Consider the following 14,518-nt stretch of genomic DNA (forward strand, 5'->3'; position numbering starts at 1 on the left):
GCTATAGAAACAAATGCACAAAACAGAAAACATACGTTCCTAGGCATGTCATCTATTCTACCTGCATTCTGCTCTGTCTTTATACTACACAAGGGTGTTTCTTCACCAAGAGATACAGTGAAAGTGCAAACCATAAATCCCTGCCACTCAATTCAATTTCTATTTTTTTACAGCATGATAACCCATAAATAAATAGGATCATAATATTTTACATGGCATTCATTTATTATTCTCAAGAAGAAAGAGGATTTTGAACTTGCTGGGCAAAATTACATTGTTTCTATCTAATTCACCTATGATGCTAAACACAGAAAATTTGTGGAAATATTATATATATATATATATATATATATACACACACACACATACATACATGCACAGATCGGCCATAACATTGTGACCACCCACCATAACCTATCGAGGCATGGACTCCACTACTAGACCTCTGAAGGTGTGATGTGGTATCTGGCACCAAGCCTTCAGTAGCAGGTCCTTTAAGTCCTGAAAGATGTGAGGTGGGGCCTCCATGGATCGGAATTGTTTTTCCAAGCATATTCCACAAACGCTTTATTGAATGGAGATCTGGAGAATATGGAGTCAACACCTCAAACTTGTTGTGTTTCCCAAACCATTCTTGAATTCATCAGACCAGGCCACATTCTTCCACTGCTCAATGGCCCAGTTCTGATGCTCATGTGCCCATTTGTAGGTGCTTTTGGCTGCGGGCACAGGTCAGCATGGGCACCCTGACCAGTCTGCAGCTACACTGCCCCAAACACAACAAACTGTGATGTAATGTGTGTTCCGAAACCTTCCTAATCGGAACCAACATGAACTTTTTCAGCAATTTGAGCTACAGTAGCTCTTTTATTAGGTCAGACTACACAGACCAGCTTTCGCATCCCACATGCATCAGTAAGTCTTGCCTGCCCATGACCCTGTTGCTGGTTTTCCATCCTTCGACAAATTTTGGTATGTCCTGACCACTGCAGACCAGGAACATCCCACAATAGTGCGGTTTTGGAAATGCTCTGACCCATTTTTCTGGCCATTACAATTTGGCCCACGTCAAAGTTGCTCAAATCCTTACGCTTGGCCATTTATTTATTTTTTGCTTTCAACACATCTTCAAGGACAGCATGTTCACTCGCTGCCTAATATATCCCACCCACCTTCAGATGGCACTGTAATGAGATAATCAATTTTTCACTTTACCTGCTAGTGGTCATAATGTTATGGGTGATCTATATTTATAGCCATCTATCAATAAATCACTTCTGAATTTTTTCCACCTTTATTGTGACCTATAATCTTTGCAATTCAATTAAAAACAATTTGAAATATTTAAGGGGGTAAAAATAAAACTAAAACACAATAATGTGGTTGCATAAATATGCACACACTTGAACTAATACATTGTTGAAGCACCTTTTGGTTTTATGACCGCGCTCAGTCTTTTGGGGTAGGAGTCTGTCAGAATGGCAGCTCTTGCCTTGGGAATCTTTTTCTACTCTTCCTTGCAAAAACATGCAAAATCTGTGAGATTGTGAGGACATCTCCTGTGCGCAGCCCTTTTTAAATCACACCACAGATTTTCAATTGGATTCAAGTCCAGGTTCTGGCTGGGCCATTCCAAAACGTTGTTCTTCTGGTGAAGCCATTCTTCTGTTGATCTGGAGATGTGCACTGGGTTACTTTCATGCAGAAAGGTAACCAGAACACATTTTTCCACCTGCTTTTGGCAGGCTTGATGTAGCTTTTTGTCAAATTTAGCCAGGCTTGGATGTTTTTCTTAGTAAGAAAAGGCTTTAGTCTTGCCACCCTACCCCATAGCCCAGGCATATGAAGAGATTGTTATTACATGTATGACACAACCAGTGTCAGTTTCTTGTTGGAAGAATGTTCAGCTCTTGGTAATCTCACTGATGTGCCATATTTTCTCCACTTGTTGATGACTGTCTTCACTGTGTTCCGTGGTATATCTAATACCTTGGAAATATATGTTTTACCCTTCCTTTGATGCTTTGTAAGCACCAGAAGAAGATCAAGGTTTTGGAACAGCCCACCCAGAGCCCGGACCTGAATCCAATATGATTTGAATTGCTTTTGCAAGGAAGAGTGGGCAAAGATTCCTAAGACAAAATGTACTATGCTGATAGAATCCTACCCTAAAAGACTAAATGCTGTCATAAAATCAAAAGGTGGTTCAACAAAGTATTCGTTTAAGGGTGTGCATATTTATGCAACCACGTTTTCGTAAGTGTTTCCCCCTTTAAAGATTTCAGTTTCTTTTTAATTAAATTTGTAGATTATGGGTCACATTACAGGTGGAAACAATTTTGAAATGAACGTGGCATTTTTACAGGGTTGTGTAGAATATATATATATATATATATATATTATACACTAGAACACACACTAAAAAGAATATTAATCCAGCATCTAAAAGTGCTCTTTGGCAAAGTTTGTTGATGATACTTCTTTTTTACTGTGCTTGGGGAAATGAAAGAGTCAACGTTCAACTATGTTCACCTTTAGGCTAGGGCTACCAGAGCAATTGTAATCTCTTGCTACTGACTTATCCATTTGTAGACAGTCACCTCATGAGCAGCACATTGATTCATTTTTGACCTACCTGTAAAATCCTTTTCTTAAAGTACATTATGGGACAGAGGATTTAAAGCTGCCCATACATGGGTCAGTTTCTTTCCTTCAGCCATTCAACTGAACAAAAAAAACTAAACCCATTCCAACCCACCCAAAGCTCACTTCTGCATAGAAATCCACATTCTGTGTGGATGCGGAAATCCTCCCACACAGTGTCACTGTATTCAGACAGCGGGGAGAATCTGCCTCCACTGAATGGAAATTCTCCAGCAGTCCTGTTCGTGAGAAGTTAACTGATCGATCAACTTCTCATGAACAGGAACGAAATACATGGAACAAAATTTGGCCAGTTCTTGCTGACCGGCTGAATTTCGATCCATGTATGGCCAGCTTTAGTCTTACACCATAGGTTATGCTGCCACCTTCAGGATATTTGGACAATGGCAAAGCTGTAAGGACTGCCCAGTAGAACCCCTCTGACTCCCAGCATGTCCAGTTTTGTCAGAAAGCAAATAAAAAGTTAACCATAAAAAAAAAAAAAAAAAAACAAAAAAAAAAAACACACAACAAAAAAAAACAGGGGAGGGATTTATGTCATGTAATGTACTCCAGGAATGGATATTACAAGAAAGTAAAAAATGTTCTTACTCATACATTACAGGACCTGGGATCATTGTTTTGGACCATGGGATGCCCAAAAGCAATGCAATGGGCAATGGGCAAATGAGAGCTTGAAACTCAGAGCAGCTTAAAGCACTTTATGCCAGAAACTGGCATCAAATGAGCCTGGAAAATTAGCCTGGAAAAATTTACCAAAACTGCATGGTACTCAAGGCCACATGTTGATCCAGATCAGACTGAAGAAAAGACTGGATTGACTCTATGGATTACCTCCAGGGTTGCAATTCCCTCGTCTCACATCAAGGGAAAGAAGCTTTCCAGGTGCAATGGTAGACTTAGAGAGAAGTCTATCTCCTAGCCTGCAAAAGAGTAGGGATAACGAAGAATATTGACTCATATTTTTCAGGACTTGAGCTTCAACAGCCAAGCCATGAAAACCAGCCACTATGAAGAAGGGTGGTAAGCCAGTCCCTGGGACATATGATCTGGACAATCTGGAAGGGCCCGCAGAAAGACCACCAGGAGGCTGATGAGGTCTGAGTACCATGCCCTCCTAGGCAGTTCATTGTAATGAGAATCACCGGGATGCCCTCTATCTTGATCCTGCTGAAGAGGAAAGGTAGGAAAGGCACAGAGTCATCCTATAAGGGGCATTCCATAAGGAGATTAACAAATTGGAACACTGTAATAAAACACAACACATAAAGATTCAAAGGCCAGAGACTCTGGCCTCTGATTCTTAATATGTGTTGTGTTTTATTATAGTGTGTTGCAATTTGTTAATCTCCTTACGGCATGCCCCTGAAGAAGGGACTCTTCACAGGTCAGGAAACGCATTGAGCTTAACACCAGGAGAACACTTATATCCTACTAAAATCTGTCATAATTTTATTATGTTGGTATATGGTGATGTATGCACCAATCTTTAACATTGTGTAAATAAAAAAATAATCATATTTCGTCTACTAGTTGCCTTATAAGTCCGCTTGTGTATATTGGAGGATACCCTTTCTATATGGATCCAAATTTGGGATGTTGGCAACAAATGAGGCCTATCTGGGTGGGTTACTATTAATCTTGAAAGCAGAAATTAGACCATAGTGATGAGGTCTATAAGACGTGAGATTTTTTTCTGCCAAAGAAATGTAAAACTGCTGCTCCTATTTTGTGTCCAGATTTGGGCTTTAAACACAGATCTTAATGGAAATGCTGACTGTAATATTAAACTCCTAGCAAAGCTTCCATAAACTTCAGCACTACATGTAGCTTGTTAAAAGCCCGCTAGTACCTTGTTTAAAGTGGCAGTCAGTATTCCCTTTTATATCTGTGTATAACCTTCCAAAACTTGAATTGACTCTCTTTAATAGCTTCAGCAAAGCAGCACTTTGTAAAAACTTGCTGTACACACTTGCTCCCATACAGACTGAACAAGGCCGCTGTCAATATGTAGCCTGTTTTATCCAAATTACACACTGCAGGACCTCAGTAAGCCATGAGAATGCACTGTAAAAAGCCTGAGGTACTGATTTATGAAAATGTGCACACATAATTGACACGTCTATTGCATCGTCTCCCATGTGAAAGAATATGGAAACCCAACATTTCATATACCTAACATGTGCCTGATGTACCATGCACTTGTATGAAAAAGTATCCTGTTCTCTTTGTATTGCTTCCTTTATGTGAAATCCCTGGTGTTCCTGCTAGCCCCTCTGCTTTCCTATTAAATACTGGCCACACTAGGCATGAGAGCACAGCGTGGTCAGTCTGCTAACTGAGAACTCAGCCTGATCTCCCACAGTGATCCCCCCTCCTCCTGCCGCATAGCCTTTCATTGGGAAGACTAGTGTACTGCTAGATCTCCTCCCTTAGCTCTCCTTATGCAGCTGAGAACAGAGGAAATGTGATCACATTATAAAAATGGTATTTATATTTATACACAAATGCTTTCCCTTTAATTTCAATTTTAAACTGAATGGGTTGCTTTACAAGGTGAGGGTTTACATATACTTAAAGCAAAGCGAACGAAAGTCAAAACCTTTTTCTCCTATTTCAAGAAAGGTGCACCTATATGTATAAGTATATTATGATGTACACTAAGGTTGAGTTCACACCGGTGCACTTTGATTTGGGTGCCGCACGATTTATGCACATTTAACATGAGGTTTTAGATGTGCTCCAACCAGTGGCGGCCCGACTATAGAGTGCGCATGGCACCGGCCCCCTATCTCAATCTACATGCAGGGTGCCGGACGCAAGAATTCCAATGGGGTTTTTCTTTTTTTTGAAGAGCCTGAGGCTTTAATCGGCTTAAAAAAAGGGTGGGCTCGGGGTCCAGAGCACTGCGCCCTGAGCCCACCCAGTTGTGTGACAACAGCAAATTAATATTTGCTATTGTCTTCCTGATTCTCCTCCCGGCCAATGAGGAAGCAGCTCCTAAGACCCAATTGGCCAGGGAGTCTTTGGCCAATCGGGTCTCAGAGTCAGGACCTACTTCTTTTCCGGCCCGGAGGAGAAGATACGTCTGTTCGGCTGGGAGAAGGGTTTTGATGATGGACAGAGAGGAATTACTGTCAGATAAGCCTAAAACAGAGAGAGAATAAAAATAATAACAAACCTCATCAATTTTACAACTCTAGGAATAGAAAAACGGGTAAACCTATCACATTTGTAACCACATTTTCCGAAGAATATAATCAAATGGTCAGAATAATAAAAAAGAATCTGCCAATATTACATACAGATAAAGATTTAAATGAAATTCTGCAAGCAGGTTGCCTTTTCTCTAGCCGACGTGCGCCCACACTGGGGACTGCACTATCTCCTAGTCTATTTTCATCCAAACAATGCCAACCCACCTGGCTCTCCTATCCTGGCAGTTACCCTTGTAGTATAAAAAACCTGTAGGTATTGTAACTTGTGTGATCTGGGTAAAACATTTGTTGCCACAGCTACAGGTGAAGAGTTTACTATACAGCAATACATCAACTGTGGCACAAACTATGTAATTTACCTGATCACCTGTATTTCATGCAGCCTCCAATATGTAGGCTGTACCACACGTCCTTTGAGAGCCCGTATAGGGGAACATTACTGTGACACAATTAACCCAAATGCTAGAAATATTTTGAATGCAACACGTCACTTTAGGGAATGTCACCAGGGAGATCTCTCCTCTTTCCGCTTTAGAGGAATAGAACAGTTGTCTCACTCGCCCAGAGGAGGTGACAGGGAGAGAAGGCTACTGGGGAGAGAAGCATGGTGGATTTTTAGATTAAAAACTAGATTGCCTCAGGGGTTAAACCTGAGGTGGGATCTGGATTTGCACTTACATTAAGCATGCCTCTCCGCAGAGCCTCCTCTCTCTTTCTCTCTTTTCCTCCTCTGGTGTCTTCTTCACATACCTGAATTATTATTTTTATTTTATTTTTTACTTTTTGTATCTAATATTTTTTGTATTTCATGGTGTGTTTTAATCATGTATATGTGCATGAGTGCATGCATGAGTGTGTGCACACATGTATTTATTATCACTCTAAGGTGTGTGACAAATAGTGGCATACATATGGATCACCCAATATGCAGTATAGCTGATTCCCCTTTTTTGGATAATTGCCTGTAGTCAATTAAGACAATTAATGGGTGGAGCCAGTGATCCTTGGAGCTACTATTTATTTTCAAAGTTTCATGTCTGTAATGTGGTTATGACTAAGGCCTTATAGGCTGAAACGCGTCAACTGTTCTTATTTGCGTTTGGTCACTGTGGCTTGTCAATAAATATCATACTTCTTAAGAGCAATCACCGGAGTGCGGATCATCTTTTCCTCAAGCCCAGCTCTTCCCTTGGCTGGATCGAGAAACGTCAGCTCCCTACCCCTCCCCATCTCTTAAGGTAATGCCGCCTTCCCCCCATCAGTCACCTGTGGGGGGGGGGGGGGGTGTTTTGGCCACTCTTTATATACCACCTACATACTGACTGGACACCGCTCCTCACACTGCACAATCCCCAGCCACTGTTACCTGTACACTGCCTGGCCACTGATACCTTTCCCGTATATACTACCTAGACACCTCTCCTCATACTCTCCACATACCGCTCCTCACACTGTGCTGACCTCAGTCACTGCTACCCCTGCAGCGAGTACATCGCCCGGACATTGTTCCCCTCCCTGTATATGCTGCCTGGGCGCTTCTCCTCACACCAAACACCGACTCCGTACAGTGCTCCTCACCTGTTACTGGCGTTGGTGCGAGCGAGAGGGGGGTTGTTTCGGCGGTGTGAGTGAGGAGGGGAGGTTTGTTTGCCACACCCCCACCCAAAAAAATATTGAGCACCAGCTGCCACTGGCTCCAACTGACTTTTACTAGACTGCGTGTTTCATGAAAGCACATCAAAGTCCTGCATGCTGCTTTCAGAAACCACATGGTCTAATAGAAGTCAACAGGAGTGCACCTAAAACTGCATATAACGCATGGATACAATTGCAAACTAGAGCACACTGGTGTGAACCTAGCCTAAAGGAGTAATAGATGTAACATGTAGTAACTTATGAGGCCAAACTTCAGCGCTTACCCTGCACCACTCCAACTTCTCATCTAAAATTGAGTTTTCTAAAAATTAAAATGAGGGACAGTTTTACCATTCAACTGCAGTAAAGCAAAACCCTCATCTTAGGGTGTTCATTGTGAGATGTTTGCAAGCACCTAGAACAAAACATGTCATAAAATGTTCAGACATACCCAGGGAGAGGACCCCCATTGGTCAGTTCAAAGACTTGATGTGGGTTCAACAGCTTGCGGAAACTGTAGAGGAGGTCGCGGCCCTTCAGGCCTCCACTTTTAGGGTTTACAAATACCAGAAGAGGACATGAACTCTGAGGTAATTTTTCATGCTGGAAAAAAACACAACAAAATGATTACATAAAAGAGTCGCTGCAAGCCACACAGCTTTCTAGATTGTCAGGATGGAAATTGTGTTAATAAGTGAAAAAGCATTTTCATTTGGTGTTTAATTAAATCCTGCTTTTTTGTTTTCGTTTAACATAAGGGCTGTGACCATTTTCCTGTATAATAATCATTATCTGATTCTGTACTCTAGCCCCAACTTTAACAAAACAGTTTACTTCTTTCAGTAAAAATTCTAAATACCTTCAGCACTAAGCTTTTTTCCCCTCTTTAAAGGACAAGGCAAAGTTTCCCCAAACCAAACTGGACAACTCCTACCCCTTCCCAATCACAAACCAACCCCTTACGTCCACACTGCTGTGGCCTGGTCTGATGCTCACATCATCCAAACAATTTCTCTTAAGTATATGGCAGCATTCAAGTCAAGGACATTTCATGAGAATACAAACACCAGACTGGGTTGTGTCTGCACAAAGTAAGAAGCTGGGGTTTGCAAAGTTAGTCTGGGAGGGCTGGGGAGAGGGTTACGACAAGTGTTGATAAACTGGGATGTGTCCTTAAAGTGGTTGTAAACCTCAGACATGAAATATGAACACAGCATATCCCTCTTTAGTGTGTACTTGTATCAATTAATAGCACCAAGTGTCATTTCTGTCTGCTGCTTCATTCCTCCGATATCAATATGAATCACTTCTGACACCAAGAGAAAAATGGTGACAGGGGAGGGACATCCAGCTGATTGAGAGCCTCAGCTCTGTTCCTGTGAGTGGTGTGGAGAGGGGTGTGTCCCTTCCCTCCAATCAGCTGTCAGAGCTCTCCACACTGAGCTCTGTGGAGTGTAACTTCAGCTGTCTGTCCCCTTTTTTTTTAACTCTCAGCCAAGCTTTTTAATTCAGCACGTTGAACGGATGTAGAAGATGGCTGCAGATAATCAGGTACAACTTTATCAAGGAGGATTGGATTCTTCTCTGTGTATCAACTGAGGCCAGTCACTTCACTGGGTATATGTAAGTGTTTACAACCATTTTAACATACATCTTGAAAGGTTCCTAGAGGGATCAATTAAAATGGTAGGTTGGATCATTTTAAGCCTAAATCAGCACATAATTGTATGATAAGTTATGGGCAGAAAACAACTAGTTGCTGATCAGTATCAGTTTGTGTAGAACAATAGCTTGGATGGCAGATGTGGTCTTGTAATGGCTACATTAGCAATCATTTAAGATCCACATAAAATCATTTAAACTGTCATATGCGTGATCTAGACATATTGTTTTCGGCAATAAACGCACACACATTTTTCAGTTTTAGGCATACAGGTTTACCACCAAATTTGATAACAATCCAACCACCTCATTATTAGATCAAATGCCTATTCTGCTTCTGTGTGGGCAATCCACTTGGTCAATTACAAACGAATACCCTTAAGCCTCGAACACACAATATGAATATCAGGTAAATGATTGTCTTTTTTTTGCATGTTGGTCTCATATCAAAAATGAAGAGGATACTTAAAGGCTAAGTTCACCTTTTTTCTAAATTCCAGCTCCCCTATGTACCAATACAGCATTAATGTACTTTATTTGCAACAATATCAAATCTTTCCATAAAATCTACAGACACGTGCCTTAATGTCCTCTATCCATTATTCCAAACATATCTATTGCTTCTGTCTTACATCCTTACAGACTGTAGGTTATGACACAGGAAGGAGTTGACAAGCTGATCTCATTAGCACACACCCTGCATCATCCATCCTCCCACACCCAGTTGCACGTTTTTTTAAATGAAATGCAATCAATCAGTGATCACCCTTCTCACTAAATACACAATATACAATCAGATTACATACTCTATGGCCATCTTTATACAAGTAAATTGGAGGGACTGGACAGAAACACCCAGTTGTCAAGCCCTATTCACATCTCTGCATAGCGAGAACTCGCATTCCCACGTGCAATTTTTTTTTTTTTTTTTTAGCGAGGTGGGGAGGTGTTTTGGAGCATTTTCACTCATCACACATAGGGCAGATCTGAATGTACTGCCTTACACACAGCAATCGCCCCAAAGAAGCTTCAGAACCTTTTTTTTTAGAGCGGAGCTTGGTGCGTTTTGGTGCAGCAGATTTCTGAAATGCAAAGAAACACACAGATGTGAATGGAGCCTCATTGTTCTTGTGTTATCGCACCAATTTCACTTTCAAGCCCCATTCACATCTAGCATAGTGGGAGCGCACATTTTGCATCTTGTTTTTCCTGTGACACGCATAGGGCAGCCTGCTGATTTAAATGGGCTGTGCTATATGTGGCTTATGGGACATGTTGGTGCTTTGTGGGTTGCGTGTTTTTTACTGTGCGTTTTGCAGCATTTGCCATTTGTTTTTCACATGGCAAAATGTGTTAGCTTCTGTGTTTGGTGTGTTGTTAACAATTAATGGCACTGAAAGCACAACTAGAAATTGGTGGTGTAATAAAGTTTTGGTGGTGGTGTATAAACTTGGCCATACACTATACAATCTGATTATACAATCTCCTTTAGATCTGCCATCAATTATGTAATGCAAGGGCCTCCCTGATTGGATACAGAGTGATTGGCTAGATAGGTGTTTCCTCCTAGTATATAAATTTGGTAAATCTAAAGGAGTTTGTACAATCAGATTGTATAGTGTATAGCCACCTTTATACACCTAAAATTACTAGTTGCTCTTTTAGTGCCATTAATTGGTAACGGCACACTAAAGACAGAAGCAAACACACATTTTGCCATGTGAAAAAACGAGTGGCAAATGCTGCAAAACACACAGTAAAAAACACGCAACCCACAAAACGCCAACATGTCCAATAAGCCACATATAGCACAGCGGATGGGCTGCCCTATGTGTGATGAGTAAAAATGCTCCAAAACGCCCCCCTCGCTAAAATAAAAAAAAACAAAAAAAAAAAACAAAAATGCATGTGGGAATGAGAGTTCCTGCTATGCAGAGATGGGAACGGGGCTTGACAGCTGAGCGTTTCTGTCCACCCGCTTCTATGTACTTGTATAAAGATGGCCATACACTATGCAATCTGATTGTGTATTTAGTGAGAAGGGTGATTGCATTTCATTTCATTTAAAAAACGTGCAGGTGGGAGGGTGGGTCATGCAGGATGTGTGCTAATGAGATCAGCTGGTCAACTCCTTCCTGTGTCATAACCTACAGTCTGTAAGGACGTAAGACAGAAGCAATAGATATGTTTTGAGTCATGGATGGAGGACAGTAAGGTACGTGTCTGTAGATTTTATGGAAAGCTTTGATATTAAAAAAAAGTACATGAATGCTATATTGGTGCATAGGGGAATTGGAATTTAGAAAAAAAAAAGGTGAACTTAGCCTTTAAATTACGAAAATTCTCGTATGATAGAAATACAACTTCGAAAGTGATGTAATGTGTTGCATTGAATTGTAATTTGTACTTTTGTTTCTGAGCATGCAATCTCTTGGTCTTCCGATTTTTTACGGATGAATACTGTACTGATTTTCTGGTATCGTACAAGAAAAATTTTCGTGTTTGTCCCTTCTGATAATTTTGCATGAACTGTCATGATTGGCTCTCGAAAGCTGTGTACGAACGATCAGATTATCGCACGATCACTTATGACAGAAAGTGGTATTTTTCATCCGATTTTCTGAACGTGTGTGCTAGGCTTTAGGGTTAACCCCGAAAACACTACAAATTTGACAGCTTGTTTATCAGAAAGTGTACTGATTCTTTGGTCAAGCACTTCCCGTAAGGCTTAATTTTAAAATACATCAAGAAAGTAAGTTTAGGGTGACTGCTCACCTAAATTGACAGCATTTAGTTGAGCATAATGCAAAAACAAGACCTTCGTGAAACACTACAAAAAGAAAAAAAGCAGGTCTGAAAATATATAAACACTGGAGAAACATCCCAAGAAGAAAAGTAGCTAATGACTGAGGGTGCTAGGTTAGACTACCAATACTCAATTAACTTACCTACCAGTCCTGCTGTGTCTAGCAATAAATCATTATGTGCAAGAAAAGAAAGACATAGGTAAAAGGTTTGCTTGTGTCATAAAACAATGGGTGACCAGGTTTTTAAATTTCTAACAAAACACAACTGTGAGGGTTTATTAATTTTAACTGCATAGAGTCATAGACAAACTGCACGCAGTTAAATCTTGCCCAGAATTTTTTGGAAGCACAAAAAAAAAAAAAAAAAAAAAAGAAAAAGATAATTGATCTGTAATAAAATGTTTTGTAGTTAACTTCAATAAATGAATTGGCTCCACTAGATTGGACCTACCAGCCAATGTAATCCTCAATGTAATCGAGAACAACTGAGAGTCCTCAAACGGGAACATAATTATATCAAGTTGAAGATTTTGCTATCCTGCCTTACAATATCCCATCTTCAAGGAAAACATATCTGGGATTTTAAATAAAACGTCTATTACATTTTTATAGGAAAAATAGCAAAATTATTTTGGCTTTAAGTTTTAGAAATTAGTACACTGCCATCTGGAGTCACAAGGAAAGGTTACAAACCTACGTCATATCTAACTGCAAGATCTGTGATACCACATAAAGCAGAAGGTGCACTGCAGGTACAATCTAGAAATAAACATCTAGAGCCAGAACAATCCCGGAAAAGCCAGGGGTGTAGGGTGCTAGGATTATTAACAGAATGTTGACACCGTTTTTAGGGGCAAGAATAGTTTTGAAATGATTAGTCTGCTTCTTCACCCTAGTGTGCACACTAACCCCATAATATTTATTATTTATTTTCTTTATTACAGGTACTTGTATAGCGCCATCAATTTACACAGCTCTTTACAGTTATATTGCACAGTCACATCAGTCCCTACCCTCTAAGGACCCTCTTATTATACAGCTTTGGAACCAAATGTATTTCTCACACTGCACATGTAGCTCATTGTTTAATAGCCAAAAATATGCAATGATTTAACAGTGGGGAAATGATTGGTCAAAATTAAGGCAAGAAAAGGTGAAGGTGTTTCACATGACAAGCCTAACATTTTTTAAACCAGGAAGGAAAAAAAGCTGAAATTTTATGTAAATAGTTGAAAAACAAGGAAGTAAATACTCACAGAGAACAGTCATGAGACTCCCACCACAAATGTCCCTTTTATGCTTACAGTAAAATAGAGTGAAATAGCACGAGAATACACAGACTTGCCAACAAGCTCACAGAAAGTCCCAGGACCAAATGAACTCCGCTTTAGTCCATCTTGACTCCAAATCAAATCCTCATATACTTAATTTAGTCCATCTTAGAGGAAGCATCTTAAGGAGGAACTGCAGTCTGCTCACATAATTTGTAATAAAAACATCTTTGCCATTCTGAAGCTTCCCTCCAACCACTTTGCATATTATTTTATATATACTGTGATTCTGTACTTACCAAATATGCTGCAGAAATCTCCCTCCACTGAGTCTGGCTGCATCCATTTTAACTGTGGGCAGCTGAAGCTGCTGCCTGTTCACTTCCTGGATTTACACAGACACACACCTCCAGCTCTGCAGCTCTCATTGGCAATCTTATGACTCATCCCCCTGTCCCTTCCAGGTAAACTCTCACGAGAGTGAGAGAGAGAGCTGTGCATGATGTCATAAGCCTAGGCTTTTTACCAGACAAGATGCAGGAAGTGGGCAGTATAAGGTATTTACTGGCAGACAAAATGTTTTACTATCCAAAGTTAAAACATCAAGGGCAGAAGATGTAATAGATGGAAAGTTGAAACGACGACTGAAGGTCTGCTTTAAGACGCTAGAGAATTAATTGGTATTGCATAAGACAAATCAATATACAGTGGGGCAAAAAAGTATTTAGTCAGCTACCAATTGTGCAAGTTCTCCCACTTTAAAAGATGAGAGAGGCCTGTAATTGTCATCATAGGTATACCTCAACTATGAGAGACAAAATGTGGAAACAAATCCAGACAATCAGACAATCAGACAATCCAGACCAAAGAGCTGTCGAAGGACACCAGGAACAAAATTGTAGACCTGCACCAGGCTGGGAAGACTGAATCTGCAATAGGCAAGCAGCTTGGTGTGAAGAAATCAACTGTGGAAGCAATAATTAGAAAATGGAAAACATACAAGACCACTGATAATCTCCCTTGATCTGGGGCTCTACGCAAGATCTCACCTCGTGGGGTCAAAATGATCACAAGAACGGTGAGCAAAAATCCCAGAACCACACGGGGGGACCTAGTGAATGACCTGCAGAGATCTGGGAGCAACGTAACAGAGGCATCAGTGACACACTACGCCGCCAGGGACTCAGATCTTGCAGTGCCAGACGTGTCCCCCTGCTTAAGCCAGTACATGTCCGGGCCCGTCTGAGGTTTGCTAGAGAGC

The 14,518-nt window shown here is 40.7% G+C and overlaps 1 protein-coding gene across 1 annotated transcript in view; it reads right to left on the reverse strand.

Annotated features, from left to right (window-relative positions):
- Window positions 1-14,518, reverse strand: part of DGKQ (diacylglycerol kinase theta) — a 268,833-nt gene that overhangs the window by 39,254 nt on the left and 215,061 nt on the right. The window contains exon 16 of the mRNA XM_073591922.1: window positions 7,969-8,120. Within this exon, the coding sequence (XP_073448023.1) occupies window positions 7,969-8,120 (152 nt within the window). The remainder of the gene's footprint in view (window positions 1-7,968; window positions 8,121-14,518) is intronic.

Source organism: Aquarana catesbeiana, linkage group LG01 (assembly GCF_042186555.1).
Source record: "Aquarana catesbeiana isolate 2022-GZ linkage group LG01, ASM4218655v1, whole genome shotgun sequence".
NCBI classification, from domain to species: domain Eukaryota; kingdom Metazoa; phylum Chordata; class Amphibia; order Anura; family Ranidae; genus Aquarana; species Aquarana catesbeiana.